The 21,196-nt window shown below is 37.5% G+C and overlaps 1 protein-coding gene and 1 long non-coding RNA gene across 6 annotated transcripts in view; one reads left to right on the forward strand and one right to left on the reverse strand.

Annotated features, from left to right (window-relative positions):
- Positions 1-190: 190 nt before the first annotated feature.
- Positions 191-21,196, reverse strand: part of LOC106867718 (hepatocyte nuclear factor 4-gamma) — a 130,581-nt gene continuing 109,575 nt past the window's right edge. For all 5 annotated transcript variants that reach the window (XM_052970550.2, XM_089358373.1, XM_014912677.3 and 2 more), the window contains 6 exons: positions 9,525-9,842; positions 7,816-7,931; positions 6,842-6,991; positions 5,600-5,840; positions 3,388-3,624; positions 191-1,436 (listed from right to left, as the gene is read on the reverse strand). In XM_052970550.2, the coding sequence (XP_052826510.1) occupies positions 1,024-1,436; positions 3,388-3,624; positions 5,600-5,840; positions 6,842-6,991; positions 7,816-7,931; positions 9,525-9,842 (1,475 nt within the window). In that variant the 3' untranslated portion in view covers positions 191-1,023. The remainder of the gene's footprint in view (positions 1,437-3,387; positions 3,625-5,599; positions 5,841-6,841; positions 6,992-7,815; positions 7,932-9,524; positions 9,843-21,196) is intronic.
- Positions 13,567-20,171, forward strand: LOC149137727 (uncharacterized). The gene is made up of 2 exons (XR_016243321.1): positions 13,567-13,812; positions 19,112-20,171. It is a non-coding gene; the product is annotated as an uncharacterized LOC149137727 (long non-coding RNA).

Genomic DNA, 21,196 nt, shown 5'->3' on the forward strand with positions numbered 1-21,196 from the left:
GTTAGAATTGTCACTTTCTATTCCCCTCTCAGATTCACACACTTACGGCAGCAGTCCTTCAGTTTTTCTAAGCCCTGTAAAAGAACTTGGAAGGTTAGACTGCCAACCAGGCCTTTCATGATAGCCTAGGAGCCAGTAACTTTTCAGCAACCCCTTGTATATGAAAAAAAGAATAACAAAAACTAAAAACTAATATACATAAATTTTTAAAATTTTATTTCGTCCTTTTCCTTTTCACTAAAAGGATTTTGGGATAACCTTAACAGTTTTAAAAATATCAGTCTCACTTTTTTTAAAAAAGTTATTCTTTTGATTTCAAATAAATAGTCCATTTTGTTTTTGCTTCTTGTAAAAAATATACTCATTTTTATAAAATTCATTTGCTGGGGGAACATTTTGTGTATGTTTTTTGTGTATCCAAAATTGTAAAAACACAGTTACTCAACATGTTTGATACACTGCGGAAAAATATTTTTACTTCCCCCAATCTCTTAAAAACTTGACCAAAATATGTCTATTGCTAGAATTGTTACTTTCTATTTTTTCTTAAAATATTTGTGTTAGCCCTCCATCTTTTTTTTTTACTCCCTTTTACCTCCAATAAAAAAAAAATATATATTTTCATATTTCTGTGACACAACAAAATTTAGCATGCATTTCAGCTAAGTTCATAAACAGAATGCAAATGCATATTATTATGTTACTGTGGCATCTGCAGAAAGCTATGCAATGTTGTTGAATTTTAGCATATCCTTCAAAGTTTGTCAAATTTATATTAGGCATTTCAGAAAAGACAGTCAATTTAACAGAAGTATCTACATTATTCAATTACCCATTCAATTCTGGTACCCACAATATAAATGTATGTATATGTGCATGTGTGTATGATAATGTTAAAAATATATTTGTGTTTTTAGATAACTGAGGGGATCTATTCATTGGATTCTGACTGTCTGATTTCAGACTTGTATTCACCTTGTGCGCATGTACAACAGAGTCAATAACAAAGGGGTTGGTATTCATTCAAACACCAACTTCTTGCTTAAAATGAGAAGGAGTCTGATTATGATTGGTCAAGTTCCCTAATTTGAACTGAGACTCAACTTGCATACTGGAAGGTGTCAGTGAAGTATCATGAGGATCCGTGAGTGTTTGATGAGGATGCTGGTCGTGTATATTAACTGTGATTGAACAGTCATTAGACAGAGGACTACTGCAGGTCAGAGGTGACTGGCTAAAAGGGGAAGTGTCAAGTGAATTGCTGCTGCCAACTGTGTCTTGAAGAATTATTTGGGAATCACCATTCTGACCATTAATAATGTTCTCCACAGCTTGATTTCCAAGCTGGTCAGGAAAACTGGGATTTGATAATAAATGAGGTTGAAGACTAACTGCTGAAACCGCTGCTGAGGAATGTCCAATTTCACTATTTGCTCCTGGAAATGATAATAATAATAATAAATAATAATGATAATAACAAACATTAACAATAATAATCCTTTCTACTATAAGCACAAGGCCTGAAGTTTAGTGGGAGGGGGGCTAATTGATTACATTGACCCCAGTGTTTAAATGGTACATATTTCATCGATCCCGAAAGGATGAAAGGCAAAGTCAACCCCGGCAGAATTTGAACACAAACTGTAAAGACAGACAAAATGCTGCTAAGCATTTTGCCTGGCATGCTAATGATTCTGCCAGCTTGCCACCTTGACAATAATAATAATAAATAAATACACAACAAGTTAAAATTATGGCATACTAACAGTTACCTACAGCATAACTAGCAGACTGATATGATATCACTGTAATGGCTAGACTATCAGATGTTGCTATACATCGCTGGTCACAATGCACTTCCTTGTATTGTTATAACTTTCAAATGATGCTACCCCTATAGCTAGGTGGACAGGCCAACATTATCTCTGAATGTCGCACAAGTTACTCGCTGGGTTATCCATTTACAGCTTAGTGGACTGAAGCAATGTAAAATGAAGTGTTTCATTCAAGAACACAATGCACAACCATTCTGAGAATCAAAACTACAATCTTGTAATCATGAGGACAGCACCCCGACCACTAGGCCATGTACTTGTATATATAAGCTAGGAAATATTTTCCCTTTTCTTCAGACCAGACATGTTTTCTTGGAAGATTGCAAACAAAATGTCATCACTTGTGTACAACAGTGACACTTGTTTACAATTAGTATACAATGTCAAAACAACACCCACACGTGACAGGCTTCTTTTTAGTTTCAACCTATTAAATTTGCTGTCAAGTTTTTGGTCGGCCCTTTATGCATGTGTATGTGTAGGCTTTGAATTTGCATTGACTACAATGCCCTGTGTTCTGACTCTCTGTTCTGAATTTAGATCCTGTGGAGACCAGCCTTGTCTTTATTACTTTCAGAGTTGATTAAAAAGACTACTAATCCAGGGTCAGGATATGACAGAGATGTTGCAATGAAATATGACAGAGAGGTGCAGTATTGAGATATGGTAGCAAGCTGTTTGAGTGAGGCAATGAGATATCATTGGGACACAGTAGTGAGATATAATAAAGAGATGACAGATAGAACAGAGAACTAAAAAACAAGATGTAAAGCGATGTAGTAAGTAAATATGAGAAACAACCATTGTATAATGTTCCTGAGCAAAATGTCACACTATACTTGCTCCAGTTTGCCTGACTGATCAGTTCAGGCTCTACTACACAATGGTTGAATAGTAAGTGGACAGTAGCATAGTTAGTTGGGGTGCAAGGAGTAGCAGTTTGCTCAGGTGATGCTCTTATGGGGGGAAACATCTTTAGGTCTCCTGTATAACTGTACAGGCTTGGGGTTTGGTTTGGGCGGTGGGGAAAAAACTTAAGGGTTGTTCCGAGTGACACACTCTTTAGCTATTCCACTGTAAATAATTTTCATACAAAAATATTCCACTCACAACTTGAGAAGACCCATGAAACCAAGAAAAATTGTAGTCGTGGCCAATGCTGGTGTCACATAACTGGCACCTGTGCTGGTGACATGTAAAAAGCACCCTTTGAATGTTGGATCTCACAGAGGCAATGATCAGTGACTGAAACCTTTGGCGATATGCTGTGCTTGAGAAGACCCATCAAACCAAGTGAAATCATAGTTATGGCCGATGCTGGCATTTGTGCTGGTGGCATGTAAAAAGCACCCATTACACTCTTGGAGTGGTTGACATTAGGAAGGGCATCCAGCCATAGACACCATACCAAATCAGATTGGAACCTAGTGCAGCCTTCCAGCTTATCAGTTTCAGTCAAACCGTCTAACCCATGCCAGCATGGAAAGCAGACACTAAATGATTATGATGATGATGAATAGCAGAGGAAAGTTTTTTTTTTTTTGTTGCTTACCTCCAAGTAACATTTCTTGAAGAAGATTGTCTATTTTAGCTACCCCAAATATTTTGGCCATCTGAATCTGTTCTATCATCTGCCAAGTTATGCTCTGTAAGACAGGTAAAATAAGCAAAATTTCTCCAAATCGACCACGGCATTCATATTGTCTGTCATTGATATAATCTTCAAGATTCACTTGAGCTTGGCATCGATACGTTTTTATTCGGTGGCTGTCAATTAAACCTCTGGCACCTAACAAAGAAAATTAAACATTGGTTTGGTTATTGGAGACAGATAAATGATTAAGGTTTCAAATTTCGGAATTTATCCAAACAAGTGTAAATACACATTTATACATATATACAATGATTTCATAGACAGAAAGTAAAAGAAGCCTGTCGTGTGTGTGTAGCATGGGTTAGACAGTTTGGCTGGAACTGGTAAGCCAGAGAGCTGCACCAGACTCCAGTCTGTTTTGGCTTGGTTTCTACAGCTGGATGCCATTCCTAACACCAACCACTTTACAGAGTGTATTGGGTGCCTTTCACATGTCACCAGCACTAGTCACAACCATGATTTCACTTAGCTATATATATATATATATATATATATATCAGGTTTTCCCATAAGTTCTTTCTGAATTTTGAATAAAGAAAGCAAGTGATCAAATGTCATATTTAATTGAAATTTAATTACCAATGTACTTTCCCTGATTATCTATGACTTCCTTCCATCTATTTACAAGCTTTTTAATCCCATCAATGTAAAACTCTTTTGGTTTCAAAGCGAAGAACTCTTAAGTGTCAGTTTCGACCACCTCCTGGCTTACGAAAGTTATGTCCCCCAAATGATTCTGTAAACTATGAAACAAATGGTAGTCTGAAGGAACAAGGTCAGGAGAATAAGGTGGACGAGGAATTTTTTCCTAACCAAGCTTTCGATCTTCTGTGATATGATCTTTGCAGTTGGGGGTTGCGCATTGTCCTGATGAAACATCACTCCTTTTTGATTCACTAAAGCGAGTCGTTTTTTTCCTCAAAGCTTGGTTCAAGTGCTCTAATTGCTAATAATAAACTTGAGCATTGATTGTTGCATTTGGTGGTAACAATTCAAAGTGAATTACTCCTTTGCAATCGCACCAGATGGACAGAAGAACCTTTTTCCCATGATGTTCCCTTCTCAGTTGTGGTTGAGCTTTTTCCCTTTTACCAAGCCACTGTTTACGATGTTTAACATTCCAATAGAAAATCTATTTTTCATCACCAGTCTATCCAAAAAGGGTAAAATGAGTTTGCGAGAATGGAGAGAAGAGCAGATGTGAACTCGGGATTTGCGGTTGCTTTCGGACAATTCATGAGGCACCCATTTTCCAAGTTTAGGAAACTTTCCAAGTTGTTGAAGATGACAATGAACAGTTGCATGGTTTGAACTAAACTTTATTGCCAGTTCTTCAAATGATAATGCAGGATTTTGTTCAAGTAATGCCTCAAGGAGCTTATTGTCAAACTCAACAGGATGTCCTGTTCGATCTTCGTCTTCAAGGCTGAAATCTCCACTTCTGAATTTTGCAAACTATCTTCTGCAAGTTCTTTCTTTCAAGCATTCTTTCCCATAAACTGAGTGTATGTTTTGAGTTGCTTCGGCTGCAGAGTTTCCTTTTTTGTATTCATAAAGCATGATGTGCCTTCAATGCTCTTTGGATACTTCCATGTCATTTGCATGATCATTTATAACAAAATATAACTAATTTCTATTCAAGTTTAAATTATAAATTTCTGAAAAGTATTAACAAAACTAGAATCTTTAGAAAGTTTTATTTTGACTAGGAACAAACATCCAATATTTTAGGAATAGGAAACTGGAATTAATAGCCTTCATGTCTTCCCCCAAGGATATCAGTAAAAGGAAGTGAAACAGCAACAACCCTTAATCAAAATCGATTTCATGATCTCGCTCTGCTTGAGAGAATGTCTTTGAAAAGGTCCAGTATGGTTGAATGCATTTGGTTTTCTCACTGCTTGCTGCTGGGGTGATTTTTTGTGTCTGTCTGATATTGCGTTTTTTAATACAGTGATTAGATGTTATCTCAGGACAAATACCACAATAACTAGCCTATCAATGGTGTATATATATTATGTATGATACATAGATGGCGAATTTAATAGTAAAATGGCTCACGGAAGGATACCTTGAGATGACCTTGTAAAAAATAGAGCTATTATTTTACCTGGATCAAAGAATATGATTCCTTTAAGACATGCAAATTCCGAGTCATCAATATCTACTTCTTGCAAAGGCTTTACAATTTCATCAATCACTCTGCCACAAATATGTGACATTTCAGTATTTGCTACATGTCGAGAAATCACAGAATCATTTCCTAGAAGTAAAACATCTTTCAGTTGTAATGAACGTCTGGCAACACCTAACAGAAGGTGTTCTCCTGCATGAGCCCGTAATAAAGCTACCTAAAGGAAGAAAATAATGGAAATAATGCAACATTCAGATTGGTTTAGGTTTTAGAAATCAAATCATGTATTAAATACATTCATTTTAGTGCTATTGAGATTATACATTGTCTTTTAAGAGTCTCACAGATAGTAAATATTTCAGGGTAAAGCATAACTGATAGAATTGTACAGGCATCATAAAAAAAGACTTTTCAAGTACTGCATCGAAAACAAGTCAGCTTGCTTCTTTCCAAGCATTGATTATACAGAACATTTCTGTACCTTTTTATAGCAGCTTTTATAGTACCTTTTTATAGATTTATCCAGCAAACACAAACAGTTAATCTTTTGAATAACTGGACAATATCTTAACTGTTCTAACTCTTCATCTAGAAGTTGAAAAATTAGCAACTTCTTGAAAGCGGAGAATTAAAGTGCAACAGTGCATGTTTCATAGCAACTAGAAATCTTCACACAAGGTAACAAGTTCAATTCTAAATGTGAGTTTTACAAACCAACTAACAGCATGGCCACTGAGCTATTCCGTTGTCCTTTATGATATGATATGTTATAAAATTTGAAATAAAACATACTGATTGGTACCAAATGTATCAAGACCATGATTGACCAGTGTAAGCATTATAATATTGGCTGGCCTTGCATCCTTGGATATGGTAACAAGACAATATCATTGATACAGTATCATTTAAAATGTGTTTCTTTTTTTATTTAAAAAGAACAATGAATAGTTCACAAGCTGCTAGATTTTCAGTCTCAAATTTTAAACAGCCAATCATTCCTGTTGTATTTATTAATAACATTATAACTAAAGCAAATCTGTTTTGAAAGTGGCTTTAAAGAAGGCTAAAACTAATTGAGTTAAAGTATGTACTACTACTCCTTAGGGTCCATAGTTAAGCATTATTGATGCAACAACTAAGGTAACAGAAAAGGTTAACAGGGACTGACATTAATTCATAAGATATTTTATGATAATTTTATGTGGACTGCTCATCTACCTGATCATCTAGCTGTAGTTCTCCAAAACATGGAATGTATTTAGCCCATTCAACTAAAACCAGTAGTTGTTGTTTCATGGACTCGCAGACATCATTTGGTGTAGCCATCTTTTTACTTGCTAAGTTATCTGTGTTTGGTTGACTTATTACCTGTAACAGAAATAGGAAAACAGAATTATTTCTGATCTGATGAGTTGAATAAGATCTTGGTTTTCAAAAACAATATTATATCTTGTAAGCAGTTAATTTCATCTAATTGGAGTATTTTATATATTAATCTTCTTGAAAGTTTTAATTTATGATCATCAATCTTGGGATAACACTCATTTTCTGTTGTAGGTAGTAGTCTAGGACAAATAAAATCTAGTTTGAATTACAATTGGTACCACAAGATCTAAACACATGACCTTGTAGTCTATAGCAAAACAAAAGATGAACTGCTCATCATTAATAAGAAAATAATTTTGTTCTGAATAGTTAACATCTTTTTTAACTTCTACACCTACCATTCATATTCTGAGCTGAATATATAAAATAAATGTTGTTCGGTTGACTGTCAAGACTTTATTATTCACTTACAATTTTTAAACATTTACCTAGTACTCAACTGTCTTCTCAAGTCTCTACAGTTCCCATGTCTTAACAGTTTGCTAAGTATTCTACCCCAATCAATATTGACATCAGACCACTTTTCTCTGCAATCCCCATTCCCCTTGTTTCACCTCTCAAATCCTGCAATAAATACTTTACCCATCTGACAGGAGGTCCCACTGCTAATCTGTGATAATTCAAAGTTAATTCATTTTAACTACCCTAACCATGCCTAGTTATTCCTATGTTTCAATGTAAGAAACCCAGAAGTTATAGACACTGCTCTTGCTCCTTAGATTAATGAATAATAATAATAATTTTTAAAATCTCCAGCTACTTAATTTTACACTGACAGCCTGTCTATTGTTTCAAATAATACTCACTTCTCTTGACATTAACTCAGCATTTAAAAGTGAAGAAATTGATAAAGATGAGCTGGTGCCCAGATCTTCATAACTTGTTCGCCGAATGCTGATGCGATCTCTTTCATTCTGTACCGCTTCAAGAGACAAGAAATTATGCAAAACTAGAGATATGCAATAAATTTAGATCATGTTTAAAACCAAACATTTAAAAATAATTCTATGACAGGCAGAATAAATTAGGAGACAAGTAATTATTGAAAATGTTCTATTTAAAAAAACAAATAAAAAGACAATCATTATCTTACAGATAATCTGACAAACATGGGATTAAACATACTTGATTTACACATATTGAGAATACTAGATATTGGCAAAACTATTAAGATACCAACTTATTAACCACACAATCAAGGTGGCTTATGATATTTGTTATGATTCTCTACATTCTGAATTCAAAATCATACCATGGCTGACCTTGCCAGAGTCAATGAATAAAAAACCAACGAAATACAGAGGTTGATCCTCTCAGTCTCTCTCTCTCTCTGTATATATAAGTTATAATAAGGAAGTCAAACCAAATGATATTTTTGAAAGTGTTTAATATGAATGTTTCAGGTCATCGTGCAATATAGAAAAGGAAATATATCCTTACACAAGACCTTCCTCAGTTAATACATTTCAAAATCAGTCTCTCTCTCTCTCATATGTATATATAAATTGGCTATGTGAGGTGGGTACAAAAGGAGTATGAGGATAGGATACAGCAAAAAAGAACCAAAAGGTTCATAGTTTGTATACTATTACTACTGCTACTACTATTACACTGTGTCTCTAAGGCATTTAACTCTCAACAGCGCAGGCACTGTTTAAGTGTTGAATGTGTCATTAGCATATGGTGCTGAGCTCAAATTCTTTATATAATATAGAGAAAACAAAAATAAAATAAATAAAATGATGCCACTCTAACCTTCATTGAACTAATATCTGAAAATAAATGCTTCATTAATGAATGTGTGTGTGTGTGTGTGTGTGTGTGTAAGAGAGAGAGTGAGAGGCCATTTGTTGAAGAGGTCTATTAAGACTGAAATATGTCTACAGTTGTCTCCCTTACTTGCCAAAATAGCATTAATAACTGAGCTGGTTTTTCTTTCTTCATTACATAATCCTTTTTAATTAGATGCTTTGATGCTCACTACATTATGTATGTTAAAATCAATTTGACTATTGCTTCCCATTCTGATGGCATCTACGAGTAACTTTTCCTCAGGGATTTATTTTTTTAAATGTTCTAAATATTTTCTAAATGCTGACACAATGCTGAATATCTACATAGTGATTCTCCCATTGCTACATCAGCAATTATGGCAATGTTTATGCTCACTAAGGAGGTCTAAATTGAAACATACTTAAAGTTGTCTCCCATTCTTGATGAAATAGTTACAATAATATCCGAAAGATAATATTGTCTTTCCTTAATGCAATGAACATTAACTAATCTAATTAGAAATATATAGAAGCATTAAGCATGATAACACTAGAAATTGTTTTTTCTCTGCGTAATTAACTTTAGTGGTTTATTTTCTTTCAACAAACAATCATTATCAACATATTAAAATACTCTTTTACATGCTTGCTTGGGGCAGACAGAATTTGTTGAGGTAGATTTTCAACAAACAGTCATGTAATTCAATAATGTCAACACATGCAAATATGTATAAGCAACCTACCTTCTTTCCTCATTCCAGCTCGAAAACATTTCCTCAGTCGACAGTAGCGACATTGGTTTCTTTTATCCTTATCCACAACACAGTTTCGAGCAAAGCGACATGTATACACATGATTTTTCCTCACACTTCGTCTAAAAAATCCTTTACAGCCATCACAGCTGGAAGCTCCATAATGTTTTCCAGTAGCTCGGTCTCCACAAATTGCACAAAATTGACTGACATTGACTGCTGGCAAGTTTGATGCAACTGATTGAACAGAAGATCCAGAATTCAAAGTTGGTATGCCATTTAAAAGTTGGCTGTTCATATCGGGAGAATCTGAAAAAATTAAAAGCAAAGAAACAATATATATATAAAGCTCAATGTGGGTGCTGGGGAAAATATGAGATAGCTGTTGCTATTGTTTAAGTTCAGTTCAACCTTGACAGACCTATGACCAGAGGTATTCCAGTCATGACCATCCATTTCATACAGAAAAGGCAAAAAAATAAAATAAATAAAATGCCCCTGTAACCATCATTGAACCAATATCTGAAGATAAATGCTTCATTAATGAAGATGGAGAGAGAGAGAGAGAGAGAGAGCCCATTTGTTGAAGTTTAAAGCTAAAATATGCCTTGCTCTTGCTATATTATAAAATATGTTCTTTCTGATTTTTAGAATGAAAGTGATTTGAGGGAGATTTGACTATTATTTGCAGTCATTGGTATTTATGTAACTTCAGCAGAATATAAAGTAAATTTAAGCATAGCATGGTGTAAATACACACACACACACACACGCACACGAATAAATAGAAAACAACAAAAGAAACTGAATTCTGTAAAGCTTTTGGTCTTGTTTTATCATTCTTGTCAATTCAGTCAGTTCTCCAACCTAAAGTACCTTATACTTGAAGATTCATACTCCTCACTGTTCAAAATCAAGTCAGTAGTTAATACAATACTACAAGTCAACCTTTCTCTTTTCCTAGGAGGAATGGGTTGAAAAGGCATTTTCCAAGAGATAACACAACCCCATTCCCTCTCCAAGTCAGCTGTTGTGGTTTTCCAATTAGGTTAGTTGTGCTATTCCCTGCAAAAGTTTGGTCTAGAACCTAGACAACTGAAAAAAACCACTAAGGAGATATGTACGAGGGGCTGCTGAAAAGTTTTTGGCTTTAAGGGTATCACAAAAGGCCTGGTTGGAGGCCCAACCTTCTGAGTTCTTTTACAAGGCTTAGAAAAACTGAAGGGTTATTGCAATAAGTGTCTGAATCTGACATGGGGAATATGTTGAATAAAATAATAATTAACTGATCCTCCTCTATTTCCTTTTACTCAAAGTCAGGAACTTTTCAGTAACCCCTTGTATGAAAAACTGGTACTTCTTTTTATCTGTTTATTATGAAAAATTTGTTTAAACTATTAATCCTGCTCAATTCTAAAAATTATTAGAGTGAGAAACTATTTTATTGATCATCTCTAAAATGATTAGTTTTGGCTTAGAAGCTGAAATGTCATTAGCATTCTTATACCACAAATTCAGTCATGTGTCCCCAATAAACATGTATCACTCATGCTGACTCAATTCAAATGATCTTTATTCAATTAACAATGGTTTCATTGAGTTATAATGCTGTGCTCAAACCTTCTCACAGGTTACTGGAGAGGAACAAGCTGTTGCCAGCTATCTAAGACTATACAGTTGTGATAATTATCAATCCATACACTTGGTTAATTACGACTGTTACATAGATTTAGTAACTGGAGTTACCCATCATTGTCACTGACATCATAACTATCAACAAGTTCACTGAGGGAGCCTTGTTTTGTCTGTCAGGTGAAATAAACATGTTTTGCTACACACAGGAACTGCAGGAACTAATCAGAGGTGTTGTTAGCTCTTCTGAATTTATCGCAATGTTAGAAACTCTTCCATATCATTAACAGATATCTCAGTCACAAGCGTTTTGCCTCTTAACCTGTGTACTTTGTGAGGTCTGTAGAAGAGTTCCAGTTGTAGTCTTTTGTCAATCACAGTCACCTTGTGCTTCAGCTGCCATATCATACAAGCTTTATTGTCATGTCTCTGTGATATTTATCTGCAGCATATCACTGTCTCACAGTCACATCTCTCATTCTACTTCTTTGATCTCTATCTTATCTCACTCCTCTATCATGCATGTTGTTACAACCTGCTACAATATTTTCCAGTCACATCCCTCTCAATCACATCCCTCTCAGTCACATCCCTCTCAGTCACATCTCACTATCTCCTGGCCACATCTCTCTCAGTCATATCTCACTATCTCCTGGCCAGGTTTCTCTCAGTCATATCTCACTATCTCCCGGCCTCGTCTGTCTCAGTCCTATCTCACTATCTCCTGGTCTCATCTCTTTCAATCATATCTCACTATCTCTTTACTTTGTCTCTCTCAGTCATATCTCACTCTTTCCTGGTCTCATCTCTTTCAATCATATCTCACTATCTCTTTACTTTGTCTCTCTCAGTCATATCTCACTCTTTCCCTGCCTCATCTATCTCGGTCCTATCTCACTATCTCCTTGTCACATTACTCTATCATATCTCACTGCCATGTTCCTCTCAGTTATATCTCACCACCACAACTCTCTTACTCACTGTCACAACTCTCTCACTCTTTTATCTCACTACTACATCTCTCTCTTTGATATCTCTCTACCACATCTCTTATTTCTCACCACTGTTTGTCATATCCATTTGCTATGACTGTTATATCTCAATATCATGTCTATCTTGTGTAATGTCCACATTCTTTTACTATATCTCACCACTACAGACTTCTATCATGTTTCTGTCACATTTTTCTCTTTCACATCTTACTGCTACATTTCGTTTTCATATCTCACTCACACAGCCATATTTCATGGCCACAGCCTTGTATCATATGTAACTGTCAGGATTTATAAATTCTTTTGGTGGATCCCTCTTCATAACACTTATTTACAGTATAGCAGAATAAGCTATTGAGAGTGCAGTACCAGAGGAAGTGATAGAATTTGAACTATAGAGCATTTGGCTGCAAGGTCAGCAACTTAAACAACCCTGCTGCAAAGAAACTGTATGCCATTGCTCGGCCTGCTAGAAATAGCAGTTAAATCTTCCTCAAATCATGCCTTACTATCTGAAAAATGAACACATTGAATAATGTACTCCTAGATACACTATTCCTGAAAGCAAGATGGGGGTAGTAACATCTGGAAAGTCTTTGATGAAAACAGATCTGTTCAATCAGGGCTGACCACAGATAAACAACAAAATAGTAACAATAACCCAGACATGAATCCACATCTTTCTAATGTTGTCTGGCTTGAAAGAAAAAAAAACTGCAGGATTTGTAACCTTTTTCTTATTACATTTCTGTTGAAATACTTTACCTTTATTTCAATTAATTTTGAAAATAATGACGGATTTAGTAAAATAACCTTACTATTGTTATTAACTTCTTTAGAATATAAATTAGCATGGAATTTTGGTGGATGCTTTAATTTAGATCACTTTGAAACAATGAAGTTTGTATCACAGCATCTGAGGCAGGTTGGTATCAAAAGGGTAGTGTTAAATTGTTAGTTAAGTTAGTCTGTTGACCACCCTAAAACAGCTACATTTGCCGGGCTATGGCTCAAGGGCAAGTATAAATATCACAGTTTCCTCTGATCTCTTTCTCATAAGTAAACTATTAAAGTTAGGTGTATAAAAAAATGTAAGGAGTGTGCATACATATTTTGTATGATTAAACTATAGCTTCATACAGTCAAATAAGTGGTTCCTAAGAGAGAGAGAGAGAGAGAGAGAGAGAGAGAGAGAGAGAGAAAGAGAGAGAATAAGGGGGAGAGATATTAAACTGGATGAAGGGAGTGGAGAAGGAGCAAGAGATAGATAATTTTGATCAAATGATCAGAGAATTATGCTATTAAAAAAGATGGTATAAATGGCCAACAGATTTCATATATATGAATACACACATATGTGAAACATATTGGTTAATTTGTAAGGAAAACTTAACTTATACCCATTCTGTTCTTTACATAGCATTTGTAACATACATATACATTCATGATGATATGTATATGTGTATCATTATATAATGATGATCAAAATTGTTATATGGACTGTTGGATATGTTATTCGTTTGACGTTCCGTGTGTCACTGCAGTTCGTCTGAGTTCATTGTTTCATTGTTGTTGTTCTGAATGACTGGGGTAGTAAAATGTCATTGATATATATATGGCGGACATGATTCTTGTTTATTTACAACGAACATTAGGTGAGTGCGTTCTTTGTATGTAATTGAATAATAAATGTAATAATTAAATTGTACAACTCGTTGTGTTATCTCTGCGAGTCTCACGAGAGAAATACAACAGAGTTTATTGGCGTCGCCGATAGGATACATGCTTACTTTACCGTAAACTTATTCATCGTAATAACAATAGCTGAAAAACAGACAGCAGAACTTATTAAATTGTTTAGGGAACAAATGGAAAAGCAAATGCAACAACATCAGAGAGATATGGACACTGTTAAAACTGTTTAGTGCTCGACAAGTTGAAAGCGATCCCAGTGGCTATTTTTCAGCTGCTTCGACAATGGTGTTGATTCCACCATTTGCTGCATTTGATTCAACGTCAGAACTATGGCCTGATTACTGGTCAAGATTCCGTACGTTTGTGGCTGCTAATGCTGTACCTGAACAACGCATGGCACAAGTGTTCCTGACCAATCAGACCGCTACTGTTTACAAACAACTTGCTAATCTGGCTACCCAACAAAATCCACCTAAAGATATCAACTTGACAATGGATGAAATCGTTGACTTCATGAAAGAACAGTTCGACCCAAAACTTTTCATTGTGAGAGAGCGTTTCAAGTTTTGGAGTGATATGCAGCGAAAGCTAGGCGAAACTCTCCAGGAGCTGGCAGCACGTATACGTCAGGATGCAGCTACCTGTGATTTTCCATCAATCACCAACCCACAGGATGAAGCTTTGAGACAAAGATTCATATGTTCGGTTAACAATGAAGCGGTTCTGAAGGCACTTTTTAAGATAAAAGACACAGAACTAGATTTTGCCCGTGCTGTCCAAGTTGCCATTGAGACTGAAGACACAGCAAAGGTTGCAAAAGAAACTGTATACGGTTCCAAAACCAAGCAAGTCTACAAGGTCCAACAGAACAAGAATAAGAGTCCTCAAAAGAAACATCAGCAGTCTTATTCCACAAACCAGGAGAAATGCTACCGATGTGGAAAGGCCCACAAAGCAACAGACTGTCCTTTCAGGGAAACCAAATGTCATTTTTGTGACAAAAAGGGACATTTGCAAGCGGTGTGTAGAAAAAAACAACATCAGCAACGCAATGGCTACTCACAAACTCCCGTGAAAAGAATCACAAAAGCTGAGCTAGTCAAGGCGATCCTAGGCAAAGTTTCCCAGGATGCTCATAGTTTAATTGTGCCAATAACAATTCAGAACAGACTGTTCACAATGGAATTGGACACTGCTACTACAGGCAATTTTGTTTCCTTGTCAGTCTGGAAACAGCTTGGAAGACCAAAGCTGCAAGATGTCAAGCATCGCTATGAATCTGCCAGCAAGCACGACCTGCCTGTTCTAGGAACTTTCATGGGCCAAACCAAGGATCCAACAACTGGTAAGCAGGATCTTATACCTTACATAGTCACCAAGATCTCTGATCTTAATTTGCTGGGTCGGAATGCTATCCAGACTCTGGGAATTTCCGTGGACACTGCTCTAGGTTTGAAAAGCATAGACAGCCAAGCCAAGAGGGAAGGTGCAGAAGGGATATACCCAAAGACCTCAAGTGAGCTCTATGTTTCCCTGCAGCAAGATTGTCACAACATGTGTGATGAATTTCCAGATCTTTTCAAGCAAGAATTGGGATGTCTCAAGAACTTTGAACTGGAAGTGAAGTTCAAATCGGACGCAACACCAGTCTTTCACAAGGCACGTCCGGTCCCATTTGCTCTTCGTGATGACCTGGCCAAAGGTTACGAAGAAGGCATCGCCAAGGGAATCTGGAAGCCAGTCCAGTTCAATGAATACGGAATACCAGTGGTACCGATTCGTAAAGCACACGCTTCAAGCAACCTGAAGCCCAAACTACGGATTTGTGGTGACTACTCTGTGGGAATTAATGACCAACTTGCTGATCACCGTCATCCAATGCCACTCCCTGCTGAACTGATGCAGAAACTCGGAGGTGGATTCGGATATACAAAGATTGACCTTGCTGATGCCTATAATCAGATCAAGCTGGCTCCAGAAAGTCAACGCAGACTCGCACTCAGCACTCACCGTGGAGTACTCCTGCAACAACGACTCCCTTTCGGAATCAAGTCAGCACCTGGTTACTTTCAGGAGATCATGGAAAACCTGACACATGATCTACCTGGAGTGGCCGTCTTCCAGGATGACATACTCGTCAGTGGGAAAGATGCAAACAGTCACCTAAACAACCTAAAGTGTCTGCTCACACGTCTAAGCGACAATGGACTCAGATGTCGCCGTGAAAAGTGCCAGTTTGCACTACCCAGTGTAGAATACCTTGGACACATTTTGTCGGTTGAAGGGATCACGAAGGGATCCAAGGTCGAAGCAGTCTTAAAGATGCCACGTCCAATGAACGAATCAAGCTTGAAATCTTTCCTAGGTTCAGTTCAGTTTTATGGAAAGTTTATCCCAAACCTAGCCAGTATAGCAGAGCCACTCTATTGCCTTACGAAAAAGTCAACTATTTGGAAGTGGGGAGATGAAGAACAGTCAGCTTTTGATCACTTGAAAAATATACTTTCATCAAGTCAAGTTCTGATACACTTCGATCCAAACAAAACTTTGGGACTGGCTTGCGACGCATCAAACGTTGGTATTGGAGCAGTCCTGTTTCACTGCTATCCTGATGGAAGCGAGCGCCCAATATCCAATATGTCCAAGACTCTTACTTCTGCACAGCGTAACTACAGCCAAATTCAAAAGGAAGCTCTGGCTATCATATTTGGCTTGCAGAAGTTTTACCAGTATTTGTACGGTCGTAAATTCGTACTCGTGACTGACCACAAGCCACTAACATCACTATTCAGTCCGAGGAAAGGGACGCCACTTCTCGCTGCTAACAGACTAGCATGGTGGGCCCTGTGGCTGAACCAGTTTGACTACACCATTGAATATCGGAAATCAGCAGATCATGGCAATGCTGATGCCCTCAGTCGCTTGCCATTCGGTGAGGATAACAACTTTGACAGAAAGGAAAATGGTGAAGACATAGACATGGTGTGTGCCATCAAAGCTCTTAGCATTCAAGTCCAACCTGTGGATGCTAACATCCTCCGTCAAGAGTCAGGGAAAGATCCAGTGATATCTACAGTGATGAGCTACGTCCGTGAAGGCTGGCCACCAAAGAACATGGAGATCAATGACGAAGTCAACAAGTTCCGTATGTTATCAAACTCACTTAGTATCTGCCATGGATGCCTTATACATGGATCTAGAGTTGTGATTCCACATAGCTTGCAGCCAAAGATCCTCAATCTTCTGCATCTTGGACACTTTGGCATGGAACGCATGAAACAACAAGCAAGAACTGCTGTTTATTGGCCTGGTATCGATGCTGCTATAGAGATAGCCAGTCGACGATGTGATTCCTGTAACGAACATCAAAGACAGCCATCTAAGCCTCCAGTTCACCCATGGATGTTACCAGAAAAGCCGTGGAGTCGCTTACACCTGGACCACACAATAAATTTTATGGGTAGAGATTGGCTGGTGATCACAGATGCTTATTCCAAGTACCCATGCATTCATCCTACTTCCTCCACGTCCTCCAAAGCCACTTTAAATCCGCTTGAGGAAGACTTTGCACACTTCGGATTTCCTCACACATTGGTCACCAATAACGCACCAACTTTTACGTCTGGGGAGTTCCAGAGCTGGTGCAAAGAACGTGGGATCACACACCTGACAGGGGCACCTTACCACCCAGCTACCAACGGAGCAGCGGAACGTTTGGTGCAGACCTTCAAACAAGCTCTGAGGAAGTCTTCTCTTCCGCCGACACGAGCACTTCAAGAATTCTTGATGCAGTACCGGAGAACACCGACATCCTGTGGATTCTCTCCAAGTGAACTTTTGAATCACCGGCAGATACGAACAAGGATTGATTCTCTGCTGCCATCGCCAGCACACATTGCTCAAGGCAAACAGTCTAAGGAAGCAGATAAGTCTCAGGTGACTCCAAGCTCGGCTGATGTCGCTAAAGTTATCAGGCAGTACAAGGCCGGAGATCCTGTGTATGCACTATACTATGGACCTCGCCGAGACAAAGATCCCCGATGGGAACCAGCAACCATTAAGAAGTCATTGAGTACTCGCTGCTTTAACGTGAAGGTCATACCTCATGGCCCGATGTGGAGACGACACTGGGAACAGCTGCAACCGCGGTACACAACTGAGGAAGACAATGAACCTGGTGATGCAGAAGACACTATTTCAATTTGCAACAGATCACCCGATGGAGATCTCGGAAACTGTGCCACTAACTCAAAGACTAACCAGACCCAAGACCATGTTACCCGTTCCAGAGTATGGACCAAACAACCCAAGAGTCCAAGAGAATCCGTAAAACCCAAGAGAGACTTTGCTGTTGATACTTCTTGTGTAGCATCAATTTCAGTGGGGAGGTGTTATATGGACTGTTGAATATGTTATTTGTCTGACGTTCTGTGTGTCACTGTAGTTCGTCTGAGTTCATTGTTTCATTGTTGTTGTTCTGAATGACTGGGGTAGTAAAATGTCATTGATATATATATGGCGGACATGATTCTTGTTTATTTACAACGAACATTGGGTGAGTGCGTTCTTTGTATGTAATTGAATAATAAATGTAATAATTAAATTGTACAACTCGTTGTGTTATCTCTGCGAGTCTCACGAGAGAAATACAACAAAAATAATTATATATACATATACACTAAAGAGAGAGTGATATGCAAGAAGGAAAAGAAGGAGAGATAAACAAGAGAGAGAGAGAGAGATAGAGATACAATGTGATAGAGAAGAGAGCTGGTAAATTGCTATCATTGTGATGTTCATTGGGAAGCCACAACAAAATTGGGGATATAATTTAAATATTTAATGCAGTTCACTGAAAAAGAAAAAAAAGTGGCTATCACTGTGATAAGTGAGGCAGAATCAGTAGGGTGGATAAGATACTTCTCTTTGATACATTTGATCACACTAGAAGTATTTTGAACCAAAACAGAAATTATTATAATTCAAAATGAAAGGTAAACAAATTGAAAACTAGTCCATCCAAAATAGATCTACAGATGCAATACTTGGGCACCTTGTTAAAATTGTATCAAGGTGCCACTGAGTGTTTTGGGCCTTAAAACATACAGGGGTTGAACAAAATAATGGAAACACCTAGCGTCATAGCATCATAATTTTTAAATATCTATAAAATTGTCAAAAGCTTGTGTATTTTTATGTTTTTTTATTTATTATTAGTGTTGCTTAATATGTTTTGTTAAAATTGCTGTTTCTTTTCAGATATCATCAGAAAAAGGTGATTAATATTCATTAAAATGACAGATCTAATCAGACTTTCAAAGAGGTCAAATCGTTGGTGCTCATATGGCAGGTGCTAGTGTAACAAAAACAGCTGAAATGTTTGGTGTATCAAAAAGTACTGTCTCAAAAGTAAAGACAGCCTTTGAGAAAGAGGGAAAAACCTCCTCGTTGGAACAAAACTCTGGAAGAAAACCAAAACTTTCAGATAGATAGAAACTGTTGGACTCTTCCAAGAATTGTTAAAAAGGATCACAAAAGTACAGCTCCCACAATTACTGCAGAGCTTAACGACCACTTCAAGAACCCAGTTTCCACAAAAACTGTTCTCCAGGAGGGCTTCAATCAGAAAATCACTGCTTTCAAAAACAAACATTGCAAAGCATGTAGAGTGGAGTAAAAAACCTACAGAATTGGCCCTAGAGCAGTGGAAGAATGTTATTTTCTCAGATGAGTCACCCTTTACCTTATTTCCAACCGCCAGCCAAGTATACGTGTGGAGACAGCCAAAAGCAGCATTTGACCCAGACTGCCTTCTTCCAACTGTTAAACATAGAGGAGGATCTACGATGATCTGGGGGTGGGTGGGCTATATCTTGGGAATCTGCCAGCCCAACGGTTTCCCGTCATGGCAGAATTAATAGTCAAGACTATTTAAGCATTTTATCTTATCAAATTCATCCTATGGTGACGGAATTGTTTCCAGGGGGAAATGCAACCTTTCAGGATGATAATGCACCAATTCCCACAGCTAAAGTTGTTACTGAATGGCACGAGGAACATTCTAGCGAAGTTGAACATCTTATCTGGCCACCACAATCCCCAGATCTCAATATTATTGAACATTTATGGTGCATTTTAGAAAAACAAGTAAGGAGTCGATATCCTCCACCATCATCACTACAAGAACTGGAGACTGGAGAAAAATTCCTTTGGAAACAAGTCAAACTTTATATGAGTCCATACCTCATAGAATTCAAACTGTAATTACTGCCAGAGGCGGTCCTACCCCATATTAGAATAAATTTGTTTGAAATTTTAAGGTGTTTCCCTTATTTTGTCCAACCCCTGCATATCCTCATCCAGGCAACTCGATCAGTTTGATCACAGCTCATTCCCACAGTTTAATGTAAAAACTTACATGAAATTTTTTTACAAATAATAATTCTGTGATTCAAAAATAAGATAAACAAAGTTCTTTTCTAATCTAAAATGTACTCTCTTTCATTTTCTACAATGCTCTTCCATCTATCTGGTAGACTTGCAAGGCCCATCTTCCAAAATTCACTTATCCATGACAAAAAATACTCCTCCAGTATTGTTCTGACCTCGTCTACAAAATTCATATTTTTTCCGTCCAAATGATTTTGAAGACTGCGGAATAAATGATAATCAGATGGGGCAATGTCCTACAAATATGGTGGGTGGGGCATCGTTTCCCATTCAAACTGCTCCAGCCTTTGGAATGTCATCCTTGCGGTATGTGGCCGAGCATTATCCTGATGGAAAAACACCTTTCGTTTTGAAACCAATGATGGTCATTTTTTTTCTAGCACTGACTTAGGCTGCTTGTAGTAGATCTCCTTTGTTATCATTTAGTTTGGGTTTAAAATTTCAAAGTGGACTAAACCTTTCATATCCCACCAAACAGATAAAAACAACTTTGCAGGGGGTGAAGACTTAACCTGAGGTGCCAGTATTTCTCCTCTCTTTACCCACTGTCTTTAGCGCTTGACATTTTTATAGAGAACCCATTTCTCATCACCAGTTACTATTCGGTCAAAGAAAAAGGTTCATTCATGAAACATGACAGCAAAGAAGAGCATACATTCGCTCACTCAGTGTGATTAGACTCAGAAAGTTTGTGAGGAACCCATTGACCCAATTTCCTGACTTTTCCAATGGCAAGCAGGTGTCGATGAATGGTTGAATAATCAAATCCAAGCTTCTCTGCTAGTTCCTCAATGGAATTTTGTTCCACCAGGGTTTGCAGGACATCCTTGTCGGGCTCTACAGATCTTCCACGATGAGGCTCATCTTCTAGGCTATAGTTTCTGGCTCGGAATT

Source organism: Octopus bimaculoides, chromosome 1, assembly GCF_046866305.1.
Source record: "Octopus bimaculoides isolate indiv1 chromosome 1, ASM4686630v1, whole genome shotgun sequence".
Taxonomy (NCBI): Eukaryota; Metazoa; Mollusca; class Cephalopoda; order Octopoda; family Octopodidae; genus Octopus; species Octopus bimaculoides.